Source organism: Suncus etruscus, chromosome 17 (assembly GCF_024139225.1).
Source record: "Suncus etruscus isolate mSunEtr1 chromosome 17, mSunEtr1.pri.cur, whole genome shotgun sequence".
NCBI classification, from domain to species: Eukaryota; Metazoa; Chordata; class Mammalia; order Eulipotyphla; family Soricidae; genus Suncus; species Suncus etruscus.
The window spans coordinates 26,918,058-26,937,144 of NC_064864.1; the positions used below are offsets into that span (position 1 = coordinate 26,918,058).

The 19,087-nt window shown below is 34.8% G+C and overlaps 1 protein-coding gene across 1 annotated transcript; it reads left to right on the top strand.

The window, feature by feature from the left end:
* Positions 1-13,348: 13,348 nt before the first annotated feature.
* On the top strand, positions 13,349-14,152 carry LOC126033760 (guanine nucleotide-binding protein G(I)/G(S)/G(O) subunit gamma-10). The gene has a single exon (XM_049790764.1). It carries the CDS (start codon positions 13,394-13,396, stop codon positions 13,598-13,600), a length of 207 nt encoding a protein of 68 aa, XP_049646721.1. The 5' UTR covers positions 13,349-13,393; the 3' UTR covers positions 13,601-14,152.
* The last annotated feature ends 4,935 nt before the right edge of the window (positions 14,153-19,087 follow it).

Here is a 19,087-nt window from a genome sequence, read left to right on the forward strand (position 1 = left end):
ATATCATTATAAATCCTGGAATGTAGAGACCTTTTGTGGTCTTGCTCCATGGAAGGATATATAAGTTATTTTAATGCGAGACTTCTCTGGGAAACATAGAAATACAAAGGACTCTATCTGCAATAGGTTTAATTTTTTCAATTTTATATTTTTTTCAACTTTATATTAGTGCAATGCTTTGTAACACTGTTGATAACAATACCAGGAATACAACTCTCCAATGCTATACCCACTTCTAGTGTGTCAATGTTCCTTCACTGTACATTCCTTCAGTTGTACCTTTCCACCCACTGCTCTGGCAACTCAGTTCTATAGAGCAATTCTCAGGATTTATTATCGTTGGCCATTTGTTTGTCTCTTATCATTATGTTTCTTTATATTTTAAACATAAGAGATATAATTCTGTATTTTTACTCTCCTATGACTGCTTCACTTAGCACAATCCCCTCTAGTGCCTGTCAGGCAGCAGTGAATTACATGATGTTATCTTTTATTTTCAGAGTAATATTCCATTGTGTATTTGTACCGATTTCTTTATTCACTAATTTGTTCTCTCTCTCCCCCTTTCCTAATTCTCTCCACCCTCTTTCGTATTTCTTACATAAGCTTTTAAATCTAAAAAATATAAAAGACTAAAAGCAAAAATTGATTTTCTGGAATTTGTCTTATCACTTCCTTACACTTTGATTCTTAATCAATTTGGCTTAATTATTTTTCTTATGATATTTTTCATCTCCAATGATTAATTGTTTTGACTTAGTCAACAGATTATGATCCCTACCATTGCATCAAAATCTTAGTATCACCCACAAAATTTAATTATACCTTCACCATGATTTCTATGAAGTAAATTTTCCAATGGGTGGGTCAAAAAGAGCAAATGACTTAAAAAGAACCATGAAAGTAATAATCAACAGCATATATGAATTGTCCAATAAAGTACTAAACGAGAGAGCATCTACAGTATATCCTGTGTCAAAACCTACACATTCAAACTTTTCAAAAGTATATATTAAGAATATTAGTGGCTGTTTGTTAGTCATCCTCATTATATTCATTATATACTGCCAAAATATATTTGTATTATGATTTTTAAGAAAAGATTTCCTTGATGTATCTGATAAGAATTCTGATCTGCAGTATAATAGATGATAGGGTTTAATACATATAATGTTTTGAAACCATAAGCAAGAACATCAGTTTCACTCCTAGGAATATGGAACTTTGTGAATTTCTATGGATAAACTGTGAACTGTCACAGTCCAGCGCAGAAAGAGATGCTTCAAGCTTCATTATTTCAAAGTTGTGTCTTTCCATAAAAATCTTGCAGTGAATGGGCTAGAGTGGTAGCACAGCGGTAGGACATTTGCCTTGCATGTTGCTGACCCAGGATGGTCTTGGGTTCGATCCCTGGCATCCCATAAGATCCTCCGAGCCAGGAGCGATTTCTGAGTACTGAACCAGGAGTAACATCTGAGCGCCACTGGGTGTGGGCCTCCCCAAACACAAAACAAAACACAACAAAATAAATCTTGCAGTGGTTAGCATTAAGAATGATCTTTTTATTGATAACTTACAGACAAGATAATAATAGCAATTATTGTAATAATAAACAGTGCGTCATAATAGTAGGTTCCTTCCCAAGAACCTTTGTTTGTCAGTCTGAGTTTCAGGGAGAACAAACCAGAAAGCTGCAGTGAAAAGGCTTAGCTTGTAAATTACCATATGTGGAACTGTTTTGATTTTTGCATTTGCAGTAAAACAATTTGAATTCTAAGTAGCAATTAGATCCAGAAAGTGTGAAATTTGAAACCTGCACTGTTAAAGCATACAACTGAGCTCTATTAAATACCCTTAAGCAATGTGAGACTCAATGCTCCATTAATACCATTTTTCCCATCTACCTGTATAGTTGAATTTAATAGGCAGATTTTCTTTTAGAAAAGCTAGGACCATATTCTATCCCTGAATGATAGATCTCAACTATGACATACAAATGCCATCTAATAGAAGAATGGTTACTCTTTAAGAAAATTATTTTACAGGAGCACCCCATTTGATCGGATTTAAATAACCTGCCTTGTAAGTCAGTTAGATAGATATCGCAAGCTTTGCTGACACATGGTAGAAAGAGGGACTATGTGCTTGCCTACTCTGTTCTCTATAATGGAGTCCGCTCTTAGACTTCATTTCCATAACGAATAAATATTAATTTTTGTGACATTTGATAAGCAGTCTGTCTCAGAAGAAGGAATTAATCTTCAAAACTGAAAAAGCTAATCTCTGAGAAAGAAGATTGAGACAGAGAACATCCTAAACCTGAGAATACTTGACGGTATGATTCTAAGCAATGATTTATATTATGAAATATAAAATAATATCTACTTTATAAGAGAAACTTGTCTTTTAATAAATAAATATTTCTCATCACATATAGTTGTTAAAATATGCAGAAGCACTTTCTGAACTTACTCACAGCCCTGCCCACCATTGCTGTCATCTTTTTCTTTGGGGTCAACTATTCTTGGAACTGTGAACTGAAATGTTCATGCAGATAGGAAACTGGATTGACGGCATTGAAGGAGTACAATGGCTAAAGATACATCTGCTTAATTCTAAGCAGCTCCCAGAAGACTCAAATGAACTTAGACCTGATTCCATACATGGGATATGGAATTATCTGGGATATGTCTGTGGACTGAATGCCACAAAGTATGCTCAAGAATATTGCTCTGGCCTTATCATAAGCCCCTAACCCAGAAAGCAAAGTGTAGCCAAAAATCTCTTTCTTACAGGACTGTGAATCTGCTGCCACCAATCTACAACTAAGGCAAAAGAAAAAAATATTCTTGAGTGGACAAAAGAATTTTCCCTCAGTCGATTTAGCAAGCTTGGAAAATATGGTGTTGATTAAACACTAAGTCACCAAAGTGCCTGTAAAGAGTTCTCATCAAAGATTTCTTTCTCAAATTTTGCATTACTATGCTCAGAAAAATTAAACTGAGAATTTTAATTTGTTATCAAGAAGATATTTCTTTGAATGAAAAGCAGTCATTGAAAGTGTTTTGAACCTTTTAATTTTTCCTCCCAACACATTTCTTCAAAGATTGAGTGATATTTGCTCTTGTACTTTTAAGAATATGAGAGGAAGAGAGCTAATATAAAGTGGCATAGCCAAAAACTATTTCTGCATTTGAAAAGTATATTTCAGTATGCCGGAACTGAAAGAATTGAGTTTTAAATCAATAATCTTAAACATTTTTAGTGTAAGTGGTCCTTGTTTTACTGATTAAAGTGATAGCTACTGCTGCTGAAAAAAAAAGTAAGTATAGTAGTTATGGGACATAGCAGCTAACTTTGGGAATTTTGAAATTTAATATTTTTAGAATTGTTTTATTAATATCTTTATTTAAACTCCTTGATTACAAATATGATTGTAGTTGGGTTTCAGTCATGCAAAAAACACCACCCTTCACCAGTGCAACATTCCTATCACCAATGTCCCAGATCTCCCTCCTTCCCACCCCACCCCCGCCTGTATTCTAGACTGGCTTTCTACTTCCCTCATTCATTCACATAGTAATGGTAGTTCTCAGTGTGAGATTCATGAAGTGAGCTGGAAGTTCTAGCCCTCCTCTCTTTGTCTCTGAGGATTGTCGCAAACATGTCTTTCATTTTTCTTAAAACCCATAGATGAATGAGACCATTCTGCATCTTTCTCTTTCTGACTTTTTTCACTCAGCATAATAGATTTCATGTATGTCCATGTATAGGAAAATTTTGTGACTTCATCTCTCCTGACGGCTGCATAATATTCCATTGTGTATATGTACCACAGTTTCTTTAGTCATTTTCTGTTGAAGGGCATCTTGGTTGTTTCCAGAGTCTGGCTATTGTAAATAGCATTGCAATGAATATAGGTGTGAGGAAGGGATTTTTGAACTGTATTTTGTGTTCCTAGGGTATATACCTAGGAATGGTATAGCTGGATCATATGGGACCTCAATTTCCAGTTTTTGGAGAAATCTCCATATCTCTTTCCAGAAAGGTTTCCACCAGCAGTGAATAAGAGTTCCTTTCTCTCCACATCCCCACCAGCACAGCTTATTGCCATTTTTGTGATGTGTGCCAATTTCTGTGGCATGAGATGGTACCTCATAGTTGTTTTTATTTGCATCTCTTTGATGACTAGTGATGTGGAGCATCTTTTCAAGTGCCTTTTGGCTATTTGTCTTTCTTCTTTGACAAAGTGTCTGCTCATTTCTTCTCCCCATTTTTGATGGGTTTAAATGATTTTTCTTGTAAAGTTCTGTCGGTGCTTTGTATATTTTGGATATTAGCCCCTTATCTGATGGGTATTGGGTGACTAGTTTCTCCCACTCGGTGGGTGGCTCTTGTATCCTGGGCACTATTTCCTTTGAGGTGCAGAAGCTTCTCAGCTTAATATATTTCCATCTGTTTATCTCTGCTTCCACTTGTTTGAAGAGTGCTATTTCCTGATTAAAGATACCTTTAGTCTCAATGTCATGGAATATTTTACCTACGTGTTGTTCTATATACCTTATGGTTTTAGGTCTGATATTAAGGTCTTTAATCCATTTGGATTTGACCTTCATACATGGTGTTATCTGGGGCTCTGAGTTCGCTTTTTGACAAGTGTCTCACCAGTTGTGTCAACACCACGTGTCGAAGAGGCTTTCCTTGATCCATAAAGGACCTCTTGATCCTTTATCAAAAATTAGATGATTGTATGTCTGGTGAACATTCTCTGAGTACTCAAGCCTATTTCTCTGATATGAGGGCCTGTCTTTATTCCAATACCATGCTGTTTTTATAACTATTTCTTTGTAATACAGTTTAAAGTTGGGGAAAGTAATGCCTCCCATATTCTTTTTCACAAGGATTGCTTTAGCTATTTAAGGGTGTTAAAATCTAATATTTAACATTTTTAAATTTACTTTATTTAAAAACATATATCACATAGTTAACGTATTTGATCATAATGCATTTTTACAAAGAGGTGAGAGCAAAAATATTTTAAAAACTAAAAGAATAAAACAAAGAGGAAGAGAAGATTGAAAAAAGAAGTAAAGGCATAAGTAAATTTGTGAAAATTATTATATCTAGAATGAGATCAAGTCATTGTCAGAATATAGCTTTTGCTGCTAGCTGACTATTTTATTACTTTATTTGTTTTGAACATAAAGCAACTTCAGTTGCTTCAGTTTATTTGGTAACTAATTGGTGTGTTTCTATGAAGATGACACTGTGTAAAGTTGTCATACAGCCATGAATATAGCAATACCATCCAGGAATTCTAAGCACTACTGTTGTTACTGCATCTTTGTGGGGTGTGTTTTCAGGTCTTCCTAAGGTAGAAGTCGAGTGAAGGGACAAATGTCTGCACTCATTCCTAGAAAGTTCTTATAACATCAGACACTGTCATATCTGAAATTTTGGTCATATTGGTGTCTCTGAAGACAGAGGAGTGTTGAAGGTGGTCCATATGCAAAGCTGCAATTGTGGTTGATAGATGCAGCGGGCATGACTTGACAGTTTTGGGAGTTCACACACCTTATTCTCCCAAGACTGCCAGATTTTATCTGCATGGCTATTGTACCTCTGTTTTTTTTACAGCTTGCTTTACATTTTTACAAGAATAGATTAAGTCTATGGAGCTGGCTAAGTGCAGACATAACATTTCATCCTTAATCATGATCCAGAGAATCAGTGTATAAAAGGATAGAAGGTTTTATTTACAAAGAAAGAATGAAAGATGGGATCAAATCAGCACACAAAAAAGCAATAGAATAGACAATTATGGGAGAAAGGGTAGATATAGGATAATCTAAAAGATGGTGTTGGATAACATTTTAAGTTTATGAGGATAAATAAGAGCTATCAAATGATAGAGAGGGAAACACATTCAAGAATAAAGCATTATATGACCGAAACTTTGAAAATGATGAAAAAATTGGCATTTGACCTTAAAGATTATTTAGTCCCACTCAGTACCAAATTTCAAAATGAATATAATGCGTATATGTATGAAGAGCTGAGAAGCCAGATACAGAAGGAATGTCAAGCTTAGCAATAAGCTACTTTGCAACAGAAACTAACCAAGAGACTAGAGTGTGGGCCACAAATGCAGAGGAGAGGGCAGATGATCACATAAAGTTGTGTTTGTATCCTGGACTTGGAATATTTATGTAGAATGAAGATTATGTAGGGCATCTGAAGAAAGAGGCAAGTAAACCTCAAAATTAAGTTTATTTCTCTTCACTGTTTGATGCATACTTTTCTTAACATGCAGCAGAGTCTAACATTTTGAACAAGCATCAGTTATGTCTTGTATTTGTAACATGTTAGACTGGAAGTATTATGCAATGGAAGTTTCTGTGATATACTTAATATTTCTGTGATATATTTAATATCTTCATATGATATGATATTCACCACATACTCTGCCTATTATTACTTGAAATGTGGCATGGTGCCTGAGATTTTATTATTTTAATAATATCTATATTTAAACACTGTGATTATAAACACAATTGTAGTTTGGTTTTAGTCATAAAAAAGAAGACCCTCCTTCAACAGTGCAACATTCCCATCACCAATGCCCCAATCGCCCCACCCCTCGCCTTTATTCAAGAAAGGCTTTCTACTTCCCTCACTCACAGACATTGTTATGATAGTTCTCAGTGTAGTTATTTCTCTTACTTCACTCACCACTCTGTGGTGCACTTCATATCATGTGCCCGAGATTTTAATTCCAAATTGTTACTGATTTTAAATTAATATCAACTCAAATTAGTTATTTAATCAATGACTAGTAAAATACAATCTGGACAATTAAAACGCCCCTTATCAAATTTTTGGTAATGATCAGAAAAGTTCACAGGGAAGATCTACAATTTGTCTCTTATCTTATTGCTGCTGCTAACCTTAGAAATTACAGAAAATAATAAGATAGAGTTTTTTCAACTTTAAAAATTCCCGTAACAATAAATTCTTTCACATAATTTAAAGGGTAAAACAGAAAAGTAAGCAGATTGTCCAGCATAGTGCAGAACCCAGTAAAGTTTTCATTAAAATATGTGTCTTCCATCAAATCTAGATGTATCTTCAATTATTCAAATGGAAACAAAGATCAATAATTGAAACTACATCAATTTAAGAAATTTATGCTGATTTTCAAGAGAGATGATGACAAGAATAAAAGACACCCCACAAATGGGGAGAGAATATTTATTTATTACTCTTATGTTAAAGGATTTGTGTCTAAATTATGTAAGGCCATTGTAAATATTAACAATAAACAAACTAGTAAAACTAATTGGGGAGAACAAATGCAAAGGATATTCTTCAAAGAAGACATACAGACAGCCAATAAGTATATGAAAAATGTTCTTCATTACTTATCAGGGAAAAACGAATCAAAACATGATATTAACGGTCACACATCAAAATGTATGAAAAGGTACAAAAGCTATCAGTGTTGGCAAGGGTGTGGAGAACATTACTATAGGGAATGTAGATTTATTTCCCTTTTATAGGAAAACAATGTGGATACTCCTCAAAAAAATTGAGCTTTCATATCACTGCAAAATTCACTTCAGCACACCTAATCCATGGGCCCAAACTTTAATCAGAAAAGGCATTTTTTGCTTCTATGGTCATTTCTATACATCTGGAAACAAACCAACTATTCTATAATATATGACCAGCTACAGGATCACACAAACACATATACACACACACATAAAAACTACTCAGCTATTAGACAAAGTAAAATAGTGTAATTTTTGCTGCAATGTGGGCAGAACTGGAAGATATCATGATGAGTGAAGTTAACCAGAAGGAAAATGAGATATACAATATTATATCTCTCATATTAGCTACAGAACTAGACTTACTAGGTTTTACTTTTAAAAGAATATATGTTTTCAATGCTACTATGCATTTTCCCTACTTTAAGGAAATTTTAATATAAAATATAGTTGATATAAAATATAAAGTAACATAAAGCTATTGTCTAATCGATTGCTTCCAAGGCACTAATCTGGAATAATTACTGTATCTAATATTTTGATTCAACTCTTTCTTAAGACATTCACACTGTCACTTTCCAATAAAATCTATAAACAAATTTCATTGGTGTTTGATTACATGTAGTATTTTTATTGATTTTTATATTACATTTTTTAATTTTTAATTTAAAGAAATACATCACATAGTTGACATATTTGATCATAATACACTTGTTTATGTATTTCCAGAGAAGTAAAAGCAAAGTTATTAAAAATAAAAATAAAAAGAATGGGGCCAGAGCTTAGTGTTAGGGCGATTGCCTTGCATGCAGCTGACCCAGGAAGCATAGCAGTTCTATCCCCTGGTGTCCCATATGGTCTCCCAAGCCAGGAGCGATTTCTGAGCTCATAGCCAGGAGTAACCCCTGAGCCTCACCAGGTGTGGCCCAAAATCCAAAATCCACACACTATATATTATATATCACAAGAAAACAACAAAAGAAAGTACAGTATCAAGCACATTTGTGAAAATTATTGTAAAACCAATGAAGTCATTATTACAATGACAAACAAATTAGTAAACTCTTTTTGTTCATTCTGTTAGATTAGTGTGTTCCTACATGGATGACAGCATCAAATAAATAAAATTGTCTGGAGATTCAAAGCACTATTAGAGATATTACAACTTTTGGGGCATGTACTCAGCTGCCAGACCTCCTGGGAAAAGGAAGACTCAGGGATAATCTGCTTACACTCGTTACAGAAAATTCTGGTGATATCATCCCAGAAACCAAAGTTTGGTCAGCTTGGTATCCCTAAACCAATTGTGGAGGGTCAGTGATGAGGGAGAACCATCGGGAAATTGGCAACTGTGGATGATGGAGGCAGCAAATGTGGCTTTGGCAGGGAGGAAATTTGGCCTACTCTCTTCTTCAGGGAAGATGGCCAGCTTTCTGCTGCATGTGCCGTTTCCCCATGATCTTTCATGGCTTAATTTATATCTTTTAAGAATAGTGAGTCTATGGAGCTGTCCGGGTTCTAATATGATGACTGTATTTGTGGGTGTGGTTACATGGCTATATTTTAGTTATTAAATGTTACGTTTTATCAAAACACAGAAGACATAAAATGTAAATGTCTTTGCAAACCCTTCTGAATAAGTTAAGCATCATTTATAATTTATATAGAACATTTTAATCTTTCTGCTATACTCTTATGAACTAAAGCATATTATGTAAAATTTTATATTACACTTTTCTCATAATTTTTACATAAATATGCTTGTGTTATCTATTATTAAAATATTTAAGTGGTTACAAAATACAATATACTTGGCTATATTAAGCTATACTTCTATAACAACAACTAATTGCTTTTAACATAAAAATATTTTCTCATTTCTAAGTGGTAACAATGGGACTTTTGGGGGAAGGGTTGATCATACACTGAAGTGCTGAAATCCTGAGATACAGTATATAGTACATGGTATAAATTTTTAGCAGTTCAGGTATAGAACTTGAAATATAAGGAAGTTGATCTGTGTCATATGCTTAGGGAATATCTGAATAGAATTTGAATCCAGAAGTATCCTATTACATTAGCCAGTGATATCAACTGACTGGTTTCAACGTATGAATAATTGTAATTCTAAAATAATTGTTATGTCTCTATAATTCTTAAAATTTTTATAGGGGCTGATTTGGCAGAAGACAGGCAAAAGGCTCTTACTAATTATGAAGCATAAATACACGATTTTTCCCACTCTGATCCCTTCAACAACATTCTCCTTGTCAAAAATATGTGTGTGTCAATCAATTCGTTGCCATCACTTCACTTCTTCCAGTTATCAGAACAGTCTGCAGTTGCTTAGTCTGGCAGTTTGAGAAGTTTTAATTACCTGTCCCATCAAAGTAAAGGGAGTTATTTTCCTAACTGCCAGTCAGTTTTTCTCCCTTTCCTGGGGTCCCAGTTTAAAATTGCAGCAAATACCACTGCCTCCAGTGTGATATGTAGAGTCCTTGCTCTAGGATTCCAGATACAGTCTGACTATTTAGTAAATGGATTCACTTGGGCATATACTACAAGCGTCCCTTAAGACCTGTACAAGAAACAGTCTTATCACAAAGAATCAGAAACTTATCCAGCTTCTGAGATTTTAGGGAGGGAAAGAGATGACCTTTTATTTTATATTACAAAAGAAATGGTTCTCTTGCAGATATCAAGCTCCATAATCTATCGGTTACCTTTCCAAATAGAGAACCCCTTGTGATCATAATATTTTTAGGTGAAAAAATTACACTTAGTATGAGTATACAAGTGTCGCAAATTGAGATAACAAAAATTTGAAGAAATAAAGATAAATCCACTTATGAAATACAGAAACAGGTTAAAACATAATTCAGCAAGAACATTTAAGATTGTGTTTTGAGGGGCCAAAGTGTTAGTGCAGTGGTAGCCTTGCAAGTGGCTGACCCAGGACAGACCTGGGTTCTATCCCCAATGTTTCATATGGTCCCCCAAGCCAGGAGTTGAGCCTGAGCACATAGCCAAGAGTAATTCCTGAGTGGCACCGGGTGTGGGCCAGAAATAAACAAATGATAAACCAAAACAACAACAAGATTGTATTTTGAATGACAACTCTAGAAGTTTCTAGTAGATATTTTACTTTTTTTCTTTGACATAAAGTGAAATGGCACTTATTTGTATGCACAATAAGATTTAATAATAATTGGAGCTAGGAGTATGATGTAACTCATCAGTAGAGCATTTTCTTTGCGTATGTGAGAATATGTATAGCCTGAACCTAATAAATTAAGTGCATGTGCTCACACACACAAACATAAGGATGCTACTTTTACATTATAAAAAAAAGAACAAAATATCACTGTAGGATCCATCTCCTTAATTTGAATCCTGGATATTATTTGACTTTGAGTCAGTTACTTAATTTCGTATTTCTCTTTTTTCATCTATAATGTTAGGTTGTTTAGTTGTTTCATCCTATATTATAAATGATAAATGTAATGTTACTTCTATTTACTTCAAGCGTTGTCCAGACTAAGGTACATAAGTGAATGTATTACTTAAAAACTTTACTATAGTTGGGCCATAGAGATATCGTGGAGGTAGGGCATTTGCCTTGCATGCAGAAGGATGGTGGTTTGAATCCTGGCATTCCATATGGTCCCCAGAGCCTGCCAGGAGCAATTTCTGAGTGCCAAGCCAGGAGTAACTCCTGAGCACTGCCAGATGTGACCCCAAAACTGAAAAACAAACAAACAAACAAACAAAATGTTATTTTAGTCTTTTGTGGTTCTTTTCTTAAATGACCGTTGAAATGAGAAAATTTTGTTTTAAGACAAAAAATAATTTTATTTTGAAGGAAGTCATTCTATCCCAACCTACTGTCATTTCTCAATAGATCCACTAGACTAAGCAATCTGTTTCTAGAGTCTTATTTATCTGCTGATTTGTATAACCAACCATTTACCCTTTAGACCAGAATCTCAATGTTGTCTTCCTCTTGCAAATTTGAATAATTTTCCCTGGTTTTAAATTCCCTACTTGATAACAGTTTATTAGGTTAACTTGATGAAATCCCATATTCTCTTAGAAACTTCTCTGCTTGTTTCTCCAGTCTCTGCAAAAGTTCTAGTACTAGATCATACAAGACTCTTTGGACTCTGTGTTCCTTTCTGTCTGTAGAACTCTCTAGTTTCCATCATGAACATATTCCCAGTTAGAATATTTTCTGTAACTTATTTCCTCAATAAAGGTATTGAAATCTTAGCTTTGAAATGAAAACTTTTCTCTCTATTTCTAGTAATTGAGAAAAAGTCAAATAAATAAGCAAAGATAAGAACATAATCTGTAAATTCACCCATAATATTAGGAAATATCCATTTTTCAGAAGTCAAGGGGTATGCCTTATGAAAAATGGCTATAGTTATTAGCCTGATTCAAAACCATCTTATAAATACCTAGGAGAAAAATATTCAGGAGACTATAAAGTCTAGAGATTGAAGCTTATATATTTAAATCAGGTGCAGGAGGCATTGGTGGTAGAAATATTGCACTGGTAAAGGGAGGTATTCTCTTTATGACTAAAACTCAACTACAAACATGTTTGTAACCATGATGATTAAATAAATATATTATTAAGAAAGTAAATATGGAACAACTCCAAGTGACTTCAAGCTGTTGGATCTCTCAGGTATACCTGTCTCTAGGATGAGAGCTCAGGGACCTTCTTGGAACAAAGGCTGGCTGAGCTATTTCTCTGCTGAAAGGCCCAGCAGCTCCACTCAAACCCAACATTTTTCAACATATAAATTACCCAGCCCTATAGCTCACATCTAATCTCAAAGAGATGCTAAGTCACTAAATTTTCCAAGCTTCACAGCTCCTGGAGCATATAGCTGCATATGCTCCAAATATCACAGTATCAACAGACCCAATATGAGAATAAAAATATTGATAGGAAAGTTGCTGAGAAACTAAGCTCAATGAGCAAAAACAATGCAGAATACTCAAATGGCTCTAACTAGCTCAATAAATCCTGCGACAGTGTCTTTAGTAACACCATTGTGGGATATAACCATTTCACAACTTTTTATTGAACTATTTTTGATCATTTCTTTTTTGTTGTAAAAAGTAATATAAAATAAATTATTTTGAGGATGCTAGGAAGCAGACTCAGGGTAAGAAATGTCAGTGTGTGAAGTCAAATTAATGATCAGTTTTGCCAAATGTGCTCATATTACAGCTAATATAAACAAAGGCAGAGTCAGAGCACATGCTAGCAGCTTCAGCAAACTAACACATGTGCATCATCACACCCATCCCATTTACAACCCCAACCGCAAAGAGAATTGCAATTCAAAAGTAATTTTACATTTCAGTGTATGTTGTAACAAGAAATATAAATTATTTTGTCCTACTAAGAATGGGAAAACTGGGGATATTGTCAAAGAAAAGGTCACACTTGTGGATAGGGGTTGAAACATTGAATACATAAATCAACTATATTAAGAACAAATTTGTAAATCAGTGTACATAGGTTTTAAAGTAATACAAAATGTCATTTATAATAGTTAAATGATAGAGTAAAATCTTTACTATGCTTAGGGCAACTTTATTCTTAATCACCAATAATTCTATCTACAGGTCTTATGTTTTATCAAGTTGAGTGTCTGTCTTATTCTGTGAAAGTGAACAGATATTTGGGATATAATGATGTTGTTCCAACCCTCCCCCCAAAAATATGTTAATCAAAAAAGCAATAAGAAAAAAGCTTTTCGGGCGGCCCTTCGGCGGGGGCTGCCCGGCTCCCCGCGCCCAGAGGGAGCTTCGCCGCCGCCATGTCTTCCGGGGCCAGCTTGAGCGCCCTGCAGCGCCTGGTGGAGCAGCTCAAGCTCGAGGCGGCCGTGGAAAGGATCAAGGTCTCCCAGGCTGCCGCAGAGCTTCAGCAGTACTGCATGCAGAATGCTTGCAAGGATGCCCTGCTAGTTGGTGTTCCAGCTGGAAGTAACCCCTTCCGGGAGCCCAGATCCTGTGTTTTACTCTGAAGACTGTACAGAAGAAGTTTGCTGAAGAATGTTTTCCAGTGCATATTATGAATGGCTGCCTCCAAGTTCCAAGAAAACACTTATCTCTCGTTAAATTACTTTAAGATATTTCAGACATTTCCTATGACTTAGACCTAGAGCCAGAATTATACAGAAATTTGCCCTAACCCAAACCCAATAAAACTAGAATAGATTTAAATAATAATGATTTGAATTTTGCGTGGGAGAGGGTGAGAGGCTAATACTCTGTACTTCAGACAAATACTTTATCACCAAAAATTCCAAAATGGACCTCTTTCATTAGTAAATTTGTATTTGTATACCTGGCATATTATGTATGTTTTGTTTACTGTATATTTACATTTTGGGGAATGAATACTTGTTTATTAAAAAATTTTTATCATTTGTTGTTCCTGAATAAGATTTTTGTATCATGGCAAGATTTTTTTTCTAGTGAACTTACAATTTCTAAATGAGACATAAAATTGGAAGAAATAGACTTCAATAATCAAATGATATCTTGAACTTTCTTAATTAAAATTTTGTTTTAATTTAAACACTATGAGAACAGTAAACTTTTTTTAGAAAGACTAGTGTTATAAGATTGTCCATCTGTGTATGAAGCCAAGTTAATCTTTGCCTTTTATAAGTTTCTTTTTTTCTTTTTTTTGGTTTTTGGGCCACACCCGGAGTTACCAGAAATAGCTCCTGACAGGCACGGGGACCATATGGGACACCGGGATTCGAACCAACCACCTTAGGTCCTGGATTGGCTGCTTGCAAGGCAAACACCGCTGTGCTATCTCTCCGGGCCCTTTTATAAGTTTCTTTACATTGTACTTATACTTCAAAAAAGAACTATTATTATCTCATCTTTTAAAAATGTTTAAAATATGACTTAAGGAACATTGCATATTATTAAAATCAAAGTAAAATGAATATCTTACAACATAAATGCATTCTTTTTTTGTTTGTTTTTGTTTTTTGAGCCACACCCTGCTGTGCTCAGGGTTTACTCCTGGCTCTGCTCAGAAATGACTCCTGGCTAGTGGGACCATATGTGATGGTCACAGATCAAACTCCATAAATGCATTCTTGATGGTAGAAGTGTTTGATGATGTGCCTTTAATTTGGGACAACTTTAATGGATATATTGTGTCTATAATCTTTAAAAAGCTTGGAAATAAAATTTGTTTAATTCATTAAAAAAAAAAAAGAAAAAAGCTTTTCCTGTTAACCTTAATTTACCCTAAAAATGACACTTAAAATTATGTCACTTTCTATACCACTTTCTAATTTAAAATTTTACACTGCTTTATGCTTTTTTTCTGCTTCGTGATATTTATAAAACCTTTAAAAAATCACTACAGAGAATATGAATTATTTTCCATGTCTCTTGTCACAGGTTGAAGATATTTTCATCTTAGAACCATCAATTTTATAGACTGCTAAAGATTTATTCTTGGGTCATCTATTATTCAGTTAGAGACAAGGTGAAGAGAAGTGGCAGATGAATTGACCAGTGTCACTACCCAGGTAGGATAATCGACAGGTCAAACCATTCTGAAGTACTGGGTCATTTATTATCTTACAACAGAAGCTTGATGAAATGAGGAATCAGAGTCTTACTTTTCTAATTTCATAATAGACATTCTTTGAACTATAGCATACTAAATGTAATATCTCATAGGTATATTAATCAAGCTCATTTTAGCTCTCAGAGAAACAAATATTAAATAGAGCCATAAGAATAATCATAATTTTAGATAGCATTAAAATAAATTTTGGTCATACATTTATATTATAATAAATTATAATAGTGGCTCCCTAAAACCTATGTCTCTGATCTACTCAGAACAGTCTAATCATTTTACCTATCTTGCTCCTGACTTTCCCTGTCAGTCTCCTCAGCCAGGGCATTTTAACTTCTGTGCTCTGAATTTTGATAAATTCAGCATTGCAGATATGCTCTGAGTGATTTAGTTCAGAGATCAACATTATCAGTTTTTCACTCTCAGCTCTTGCATAGAGCTACACTAATTTTTTTTTTCAAATTTTCTGTCAACATTCATAGGAATCCCTCCCCCTGAAAAAAGCAGCAAGAATTCCTTATTTATGTAACTATACATAACCAGCCTGTACTTCTCAGATGCTGCAGGCTGCCGCATCAATGTGCCATACAAGAAAAAAGAAGGAAAAGGGGGTAATAACATAATCCAGAAAGAAGAAAAAATAAGTTGTAAAATCTATATGGTGGAACTTGGAATTACCTTCCCATCTGGCAGAATGAGCATAGCCTGTTTAACATTGTGGTTATCAATTTTCAAAGTATGTTTACATGAAAACCTTTATCAGCTTGCCTCCTACAGGTATAGATTATAGTGCAAGGCTGTAGGTCCATTTATATCTCTTTCTGACTCATATACCAAATGCACTGAAATCTGATAGAGAGTGGATAGAGGAAATGAGTCAATCTAAAAGTTGTAAGTCCTCACTGATGCAAAAATGCAAAAGATCTATGTGAATCAAGTAGATGATTTTTTATTTTTTATATCTTTATTGAAGCACCATGATTACAAACACGTGTGTAGTTCGGTTTTAGTTATACAAACGAACACTCCTGTCTTCACCAGTGCAACATTTCTACCACCAATACCCCCCAACTCCTTCCTCCCCAACCATTGCCTGTGTCAGAGACACTCACTACAATTGTCATGATAGTTGTCAGTGTAGTTATTTCTCACTTGTGGTAAGCTTCATATACTGGGCCAGTCCTTCCACCCCTTATCTCTATTGTCTCTGGGTATTATTACAATAATATATTTTATTTTATTTTTTTCTTAAAACCATAGATAAGTGAGACTATTCTATCTCTCTCCCTCTGACTTATTTCACTCAGAATAATATTTTCCATGTCCATCCATGTATAGAAAAATTTCATAACTTTTTCTTCTGACAGCTACATAATATTCCACACTATGTATGTGTATATGTACCACAATTTCTTTAGCCACTCATCTGTTGTCGGGCATCTAGGTTGTTTCCATATTCTGGCTACTGTAAATAGCATTGCAATGAATATAGATATGCAGAGGCACTTTTTGTATTGTGTTTTTGTATTCCTAGGGTGTATCCAGTGGTATAGCTGTATATGGGAGCTCAATTTCCAGTTTTCTGAGGACTCTCCATATTTTTTTCTATAAGGGCTGGACTAGACAGCATTCCCACCAGCAATGAATAAGAATTCCTTTCTCTCCGCATCCCTGCCCATATTGATTGTTCTTGTTCTTTGTGATGTGTGCCAATCTCTGTGGCTTAACTTGGTACCTCATTGTTGTTTTGATTTGCATCTCCCTGAAGATTAGTGATGTGGAGCAATTTTTTTGTGTGTCTTTTGGTCATTTGTGTTTTTTCTTTGAAGAATTTTCTTTTCTTTTCCTCATTTTTTGATGAGGTGGAGTTAAATGTTTTTTTTTTTCTTGTTAAATTCTGTCAGTACCTCATGTATTTTTAATATTAGCCCCTTATCTGATGGGTATTGGGTATTGATAGGTATTGAATAGTTTCTCCCTTTTCTGTGGGTGGCCTTTGTATACTTGTTACTATTTTCATTGAGGTGCAGGGGCTTCTCAGCTTATTATAGTCCCATCTGTTTATATCTGCTTCCACTTGTTTGGAGTGTGCTGTTTCTTCCTTGAATAACTGATCACCCACATGCAAAAAGGCGAACTTTGAGCTCCATCTAGCACCATGTACAAAGGTCAAATTCAAATGGATTAAGGACCTTGATATCAGACCCAGAACCATAAGGTATATATAAAAACACATAGGTAAAACACTCCATGACATTGATACATTATACTTTTAAATTGTAGAGCAGGATTATCCAGGTTGTGCAGAGTTTGGCTCTAAGAAAAATAAAGTTAAGCATGTTGTATTAATATAAAATATATTTAGTCCTAGTGTTTGGGGAGTGTCCTTTCTCTGGTCTACCTGGCGCCTGCAGCCCCTTTGCCCAACGAGGCTGCTAGCTGCTGGGTAATGGTGAAGAAATGATCCATTGGAAGTCCGTTGAAGTTTCAGGAGAAATTCAGCTTTGTTTCAGAGCCCTAACTGCCATGTACATAATCTTTTCTGCTCCTCTCCATCCTACCTGTGTATGCTTTCTCTCCTCTCCCCTAGAAAACCCCTTAATTAGCAACAACAGATCCCTCTCAGCTATGGGTGGGTCTGACCATCCAGATGAGATTAGTATATGGAATCCTGTTCTACTAAAATATCTTACAATTTTTTTCTGTACTAGGTCCATATTTATATAGTTTCTAAATAAGCAAAAGAGAATAATTGCAAGTATAATTGGTCAAAACCTTTAGTTCAAGCTTTTAGCTTGACTCATTTATTGAAACTTAATACCAGATCAATTAGAATAAATTTTAATTCAGATATGGGTGATAAGACATGCCATTAGAACATATTGTTCAGAACTTCTAAATTCTACACGTCTCATCATTTATTGAACAAAATGAAATGGCAACCAAATATTAGGATTCACATTAATCCAGAATTTGAACCACAACTTTATTTTATATGAGGAAGCTTTAGTTCATATATAGTTCATATATCCCCTAGTCCTTTGGAATGATGTTTCTTAAATTTTTTTCAAATCTTGGCCCTTTCTGACCACTTTTCCCCCTATATCTTTTCCTAATATTTGACACTCAAGTCTCACATTGTGATTCTCTATTTATACAATATTTACCTATGGCTCCCTGGAAATATCCAGGGATTTATAGGAGACCATATAATCCCAAGCTAAGAAACACTGCTTTAAAACTAAAAATTTAAATTTTTCTGTGCCTATGGAAAAAACTGCCTGCCACTTTTTTAAATCTTTTACATAGGAGTTTCCACATTTTTCGTAGAACCTTGGCACATGAATTACTTTGTTTTACCTCATATTTCTATATAATTCTATAAAATAAAGAGCAGATAAAAAATGAAGGATAGGGTCTGGGGTCAAGTGGGCTCAGGTGCATTGATGGGGATAAAAAAGGACAAAACTAAATATTCCAGCCAAAGTCAACAACAATGGAATCAAGAGACCCAAACTAATAATCTTAACTTTAAAAGGGCCTGCTATATTGGCAGGTTGGAGTGGGGCAAAGTTGGGTTATACTCTGGGAATATGGTGGAAGGAGGTCCACACTGGTGTAGGATTGTCTCTGGTGCATTGTATGTCTGAAACCCAACTATGAAGAACTGTGTAAATCACAATGGTTTCAATAAAATTAAAAAAAGAAAGCATGGAAAGTAAAACTTGAAACACATTATATAAATGTGTAATGCTCTCAGTTCCTCCTTATGATTGGAGAGCATGGTTCAATAGCACACAAATGCACAGACACTGTTTATTCATGATCCAATGAACTCATTAGTACTAATTGTGCTTATGGTGCACACAAATATGCTACAAAGCAAATCAACACA

Coding starts and splice junctions, on each gene's coding strand:
- LOC126033760 (XM_049790764.1), top strand. CDS start 13,394: ATGTCTTCCGGGGCCAGCTTGAGCGCCCTGCAGCGCCTGGTGGAGCAG.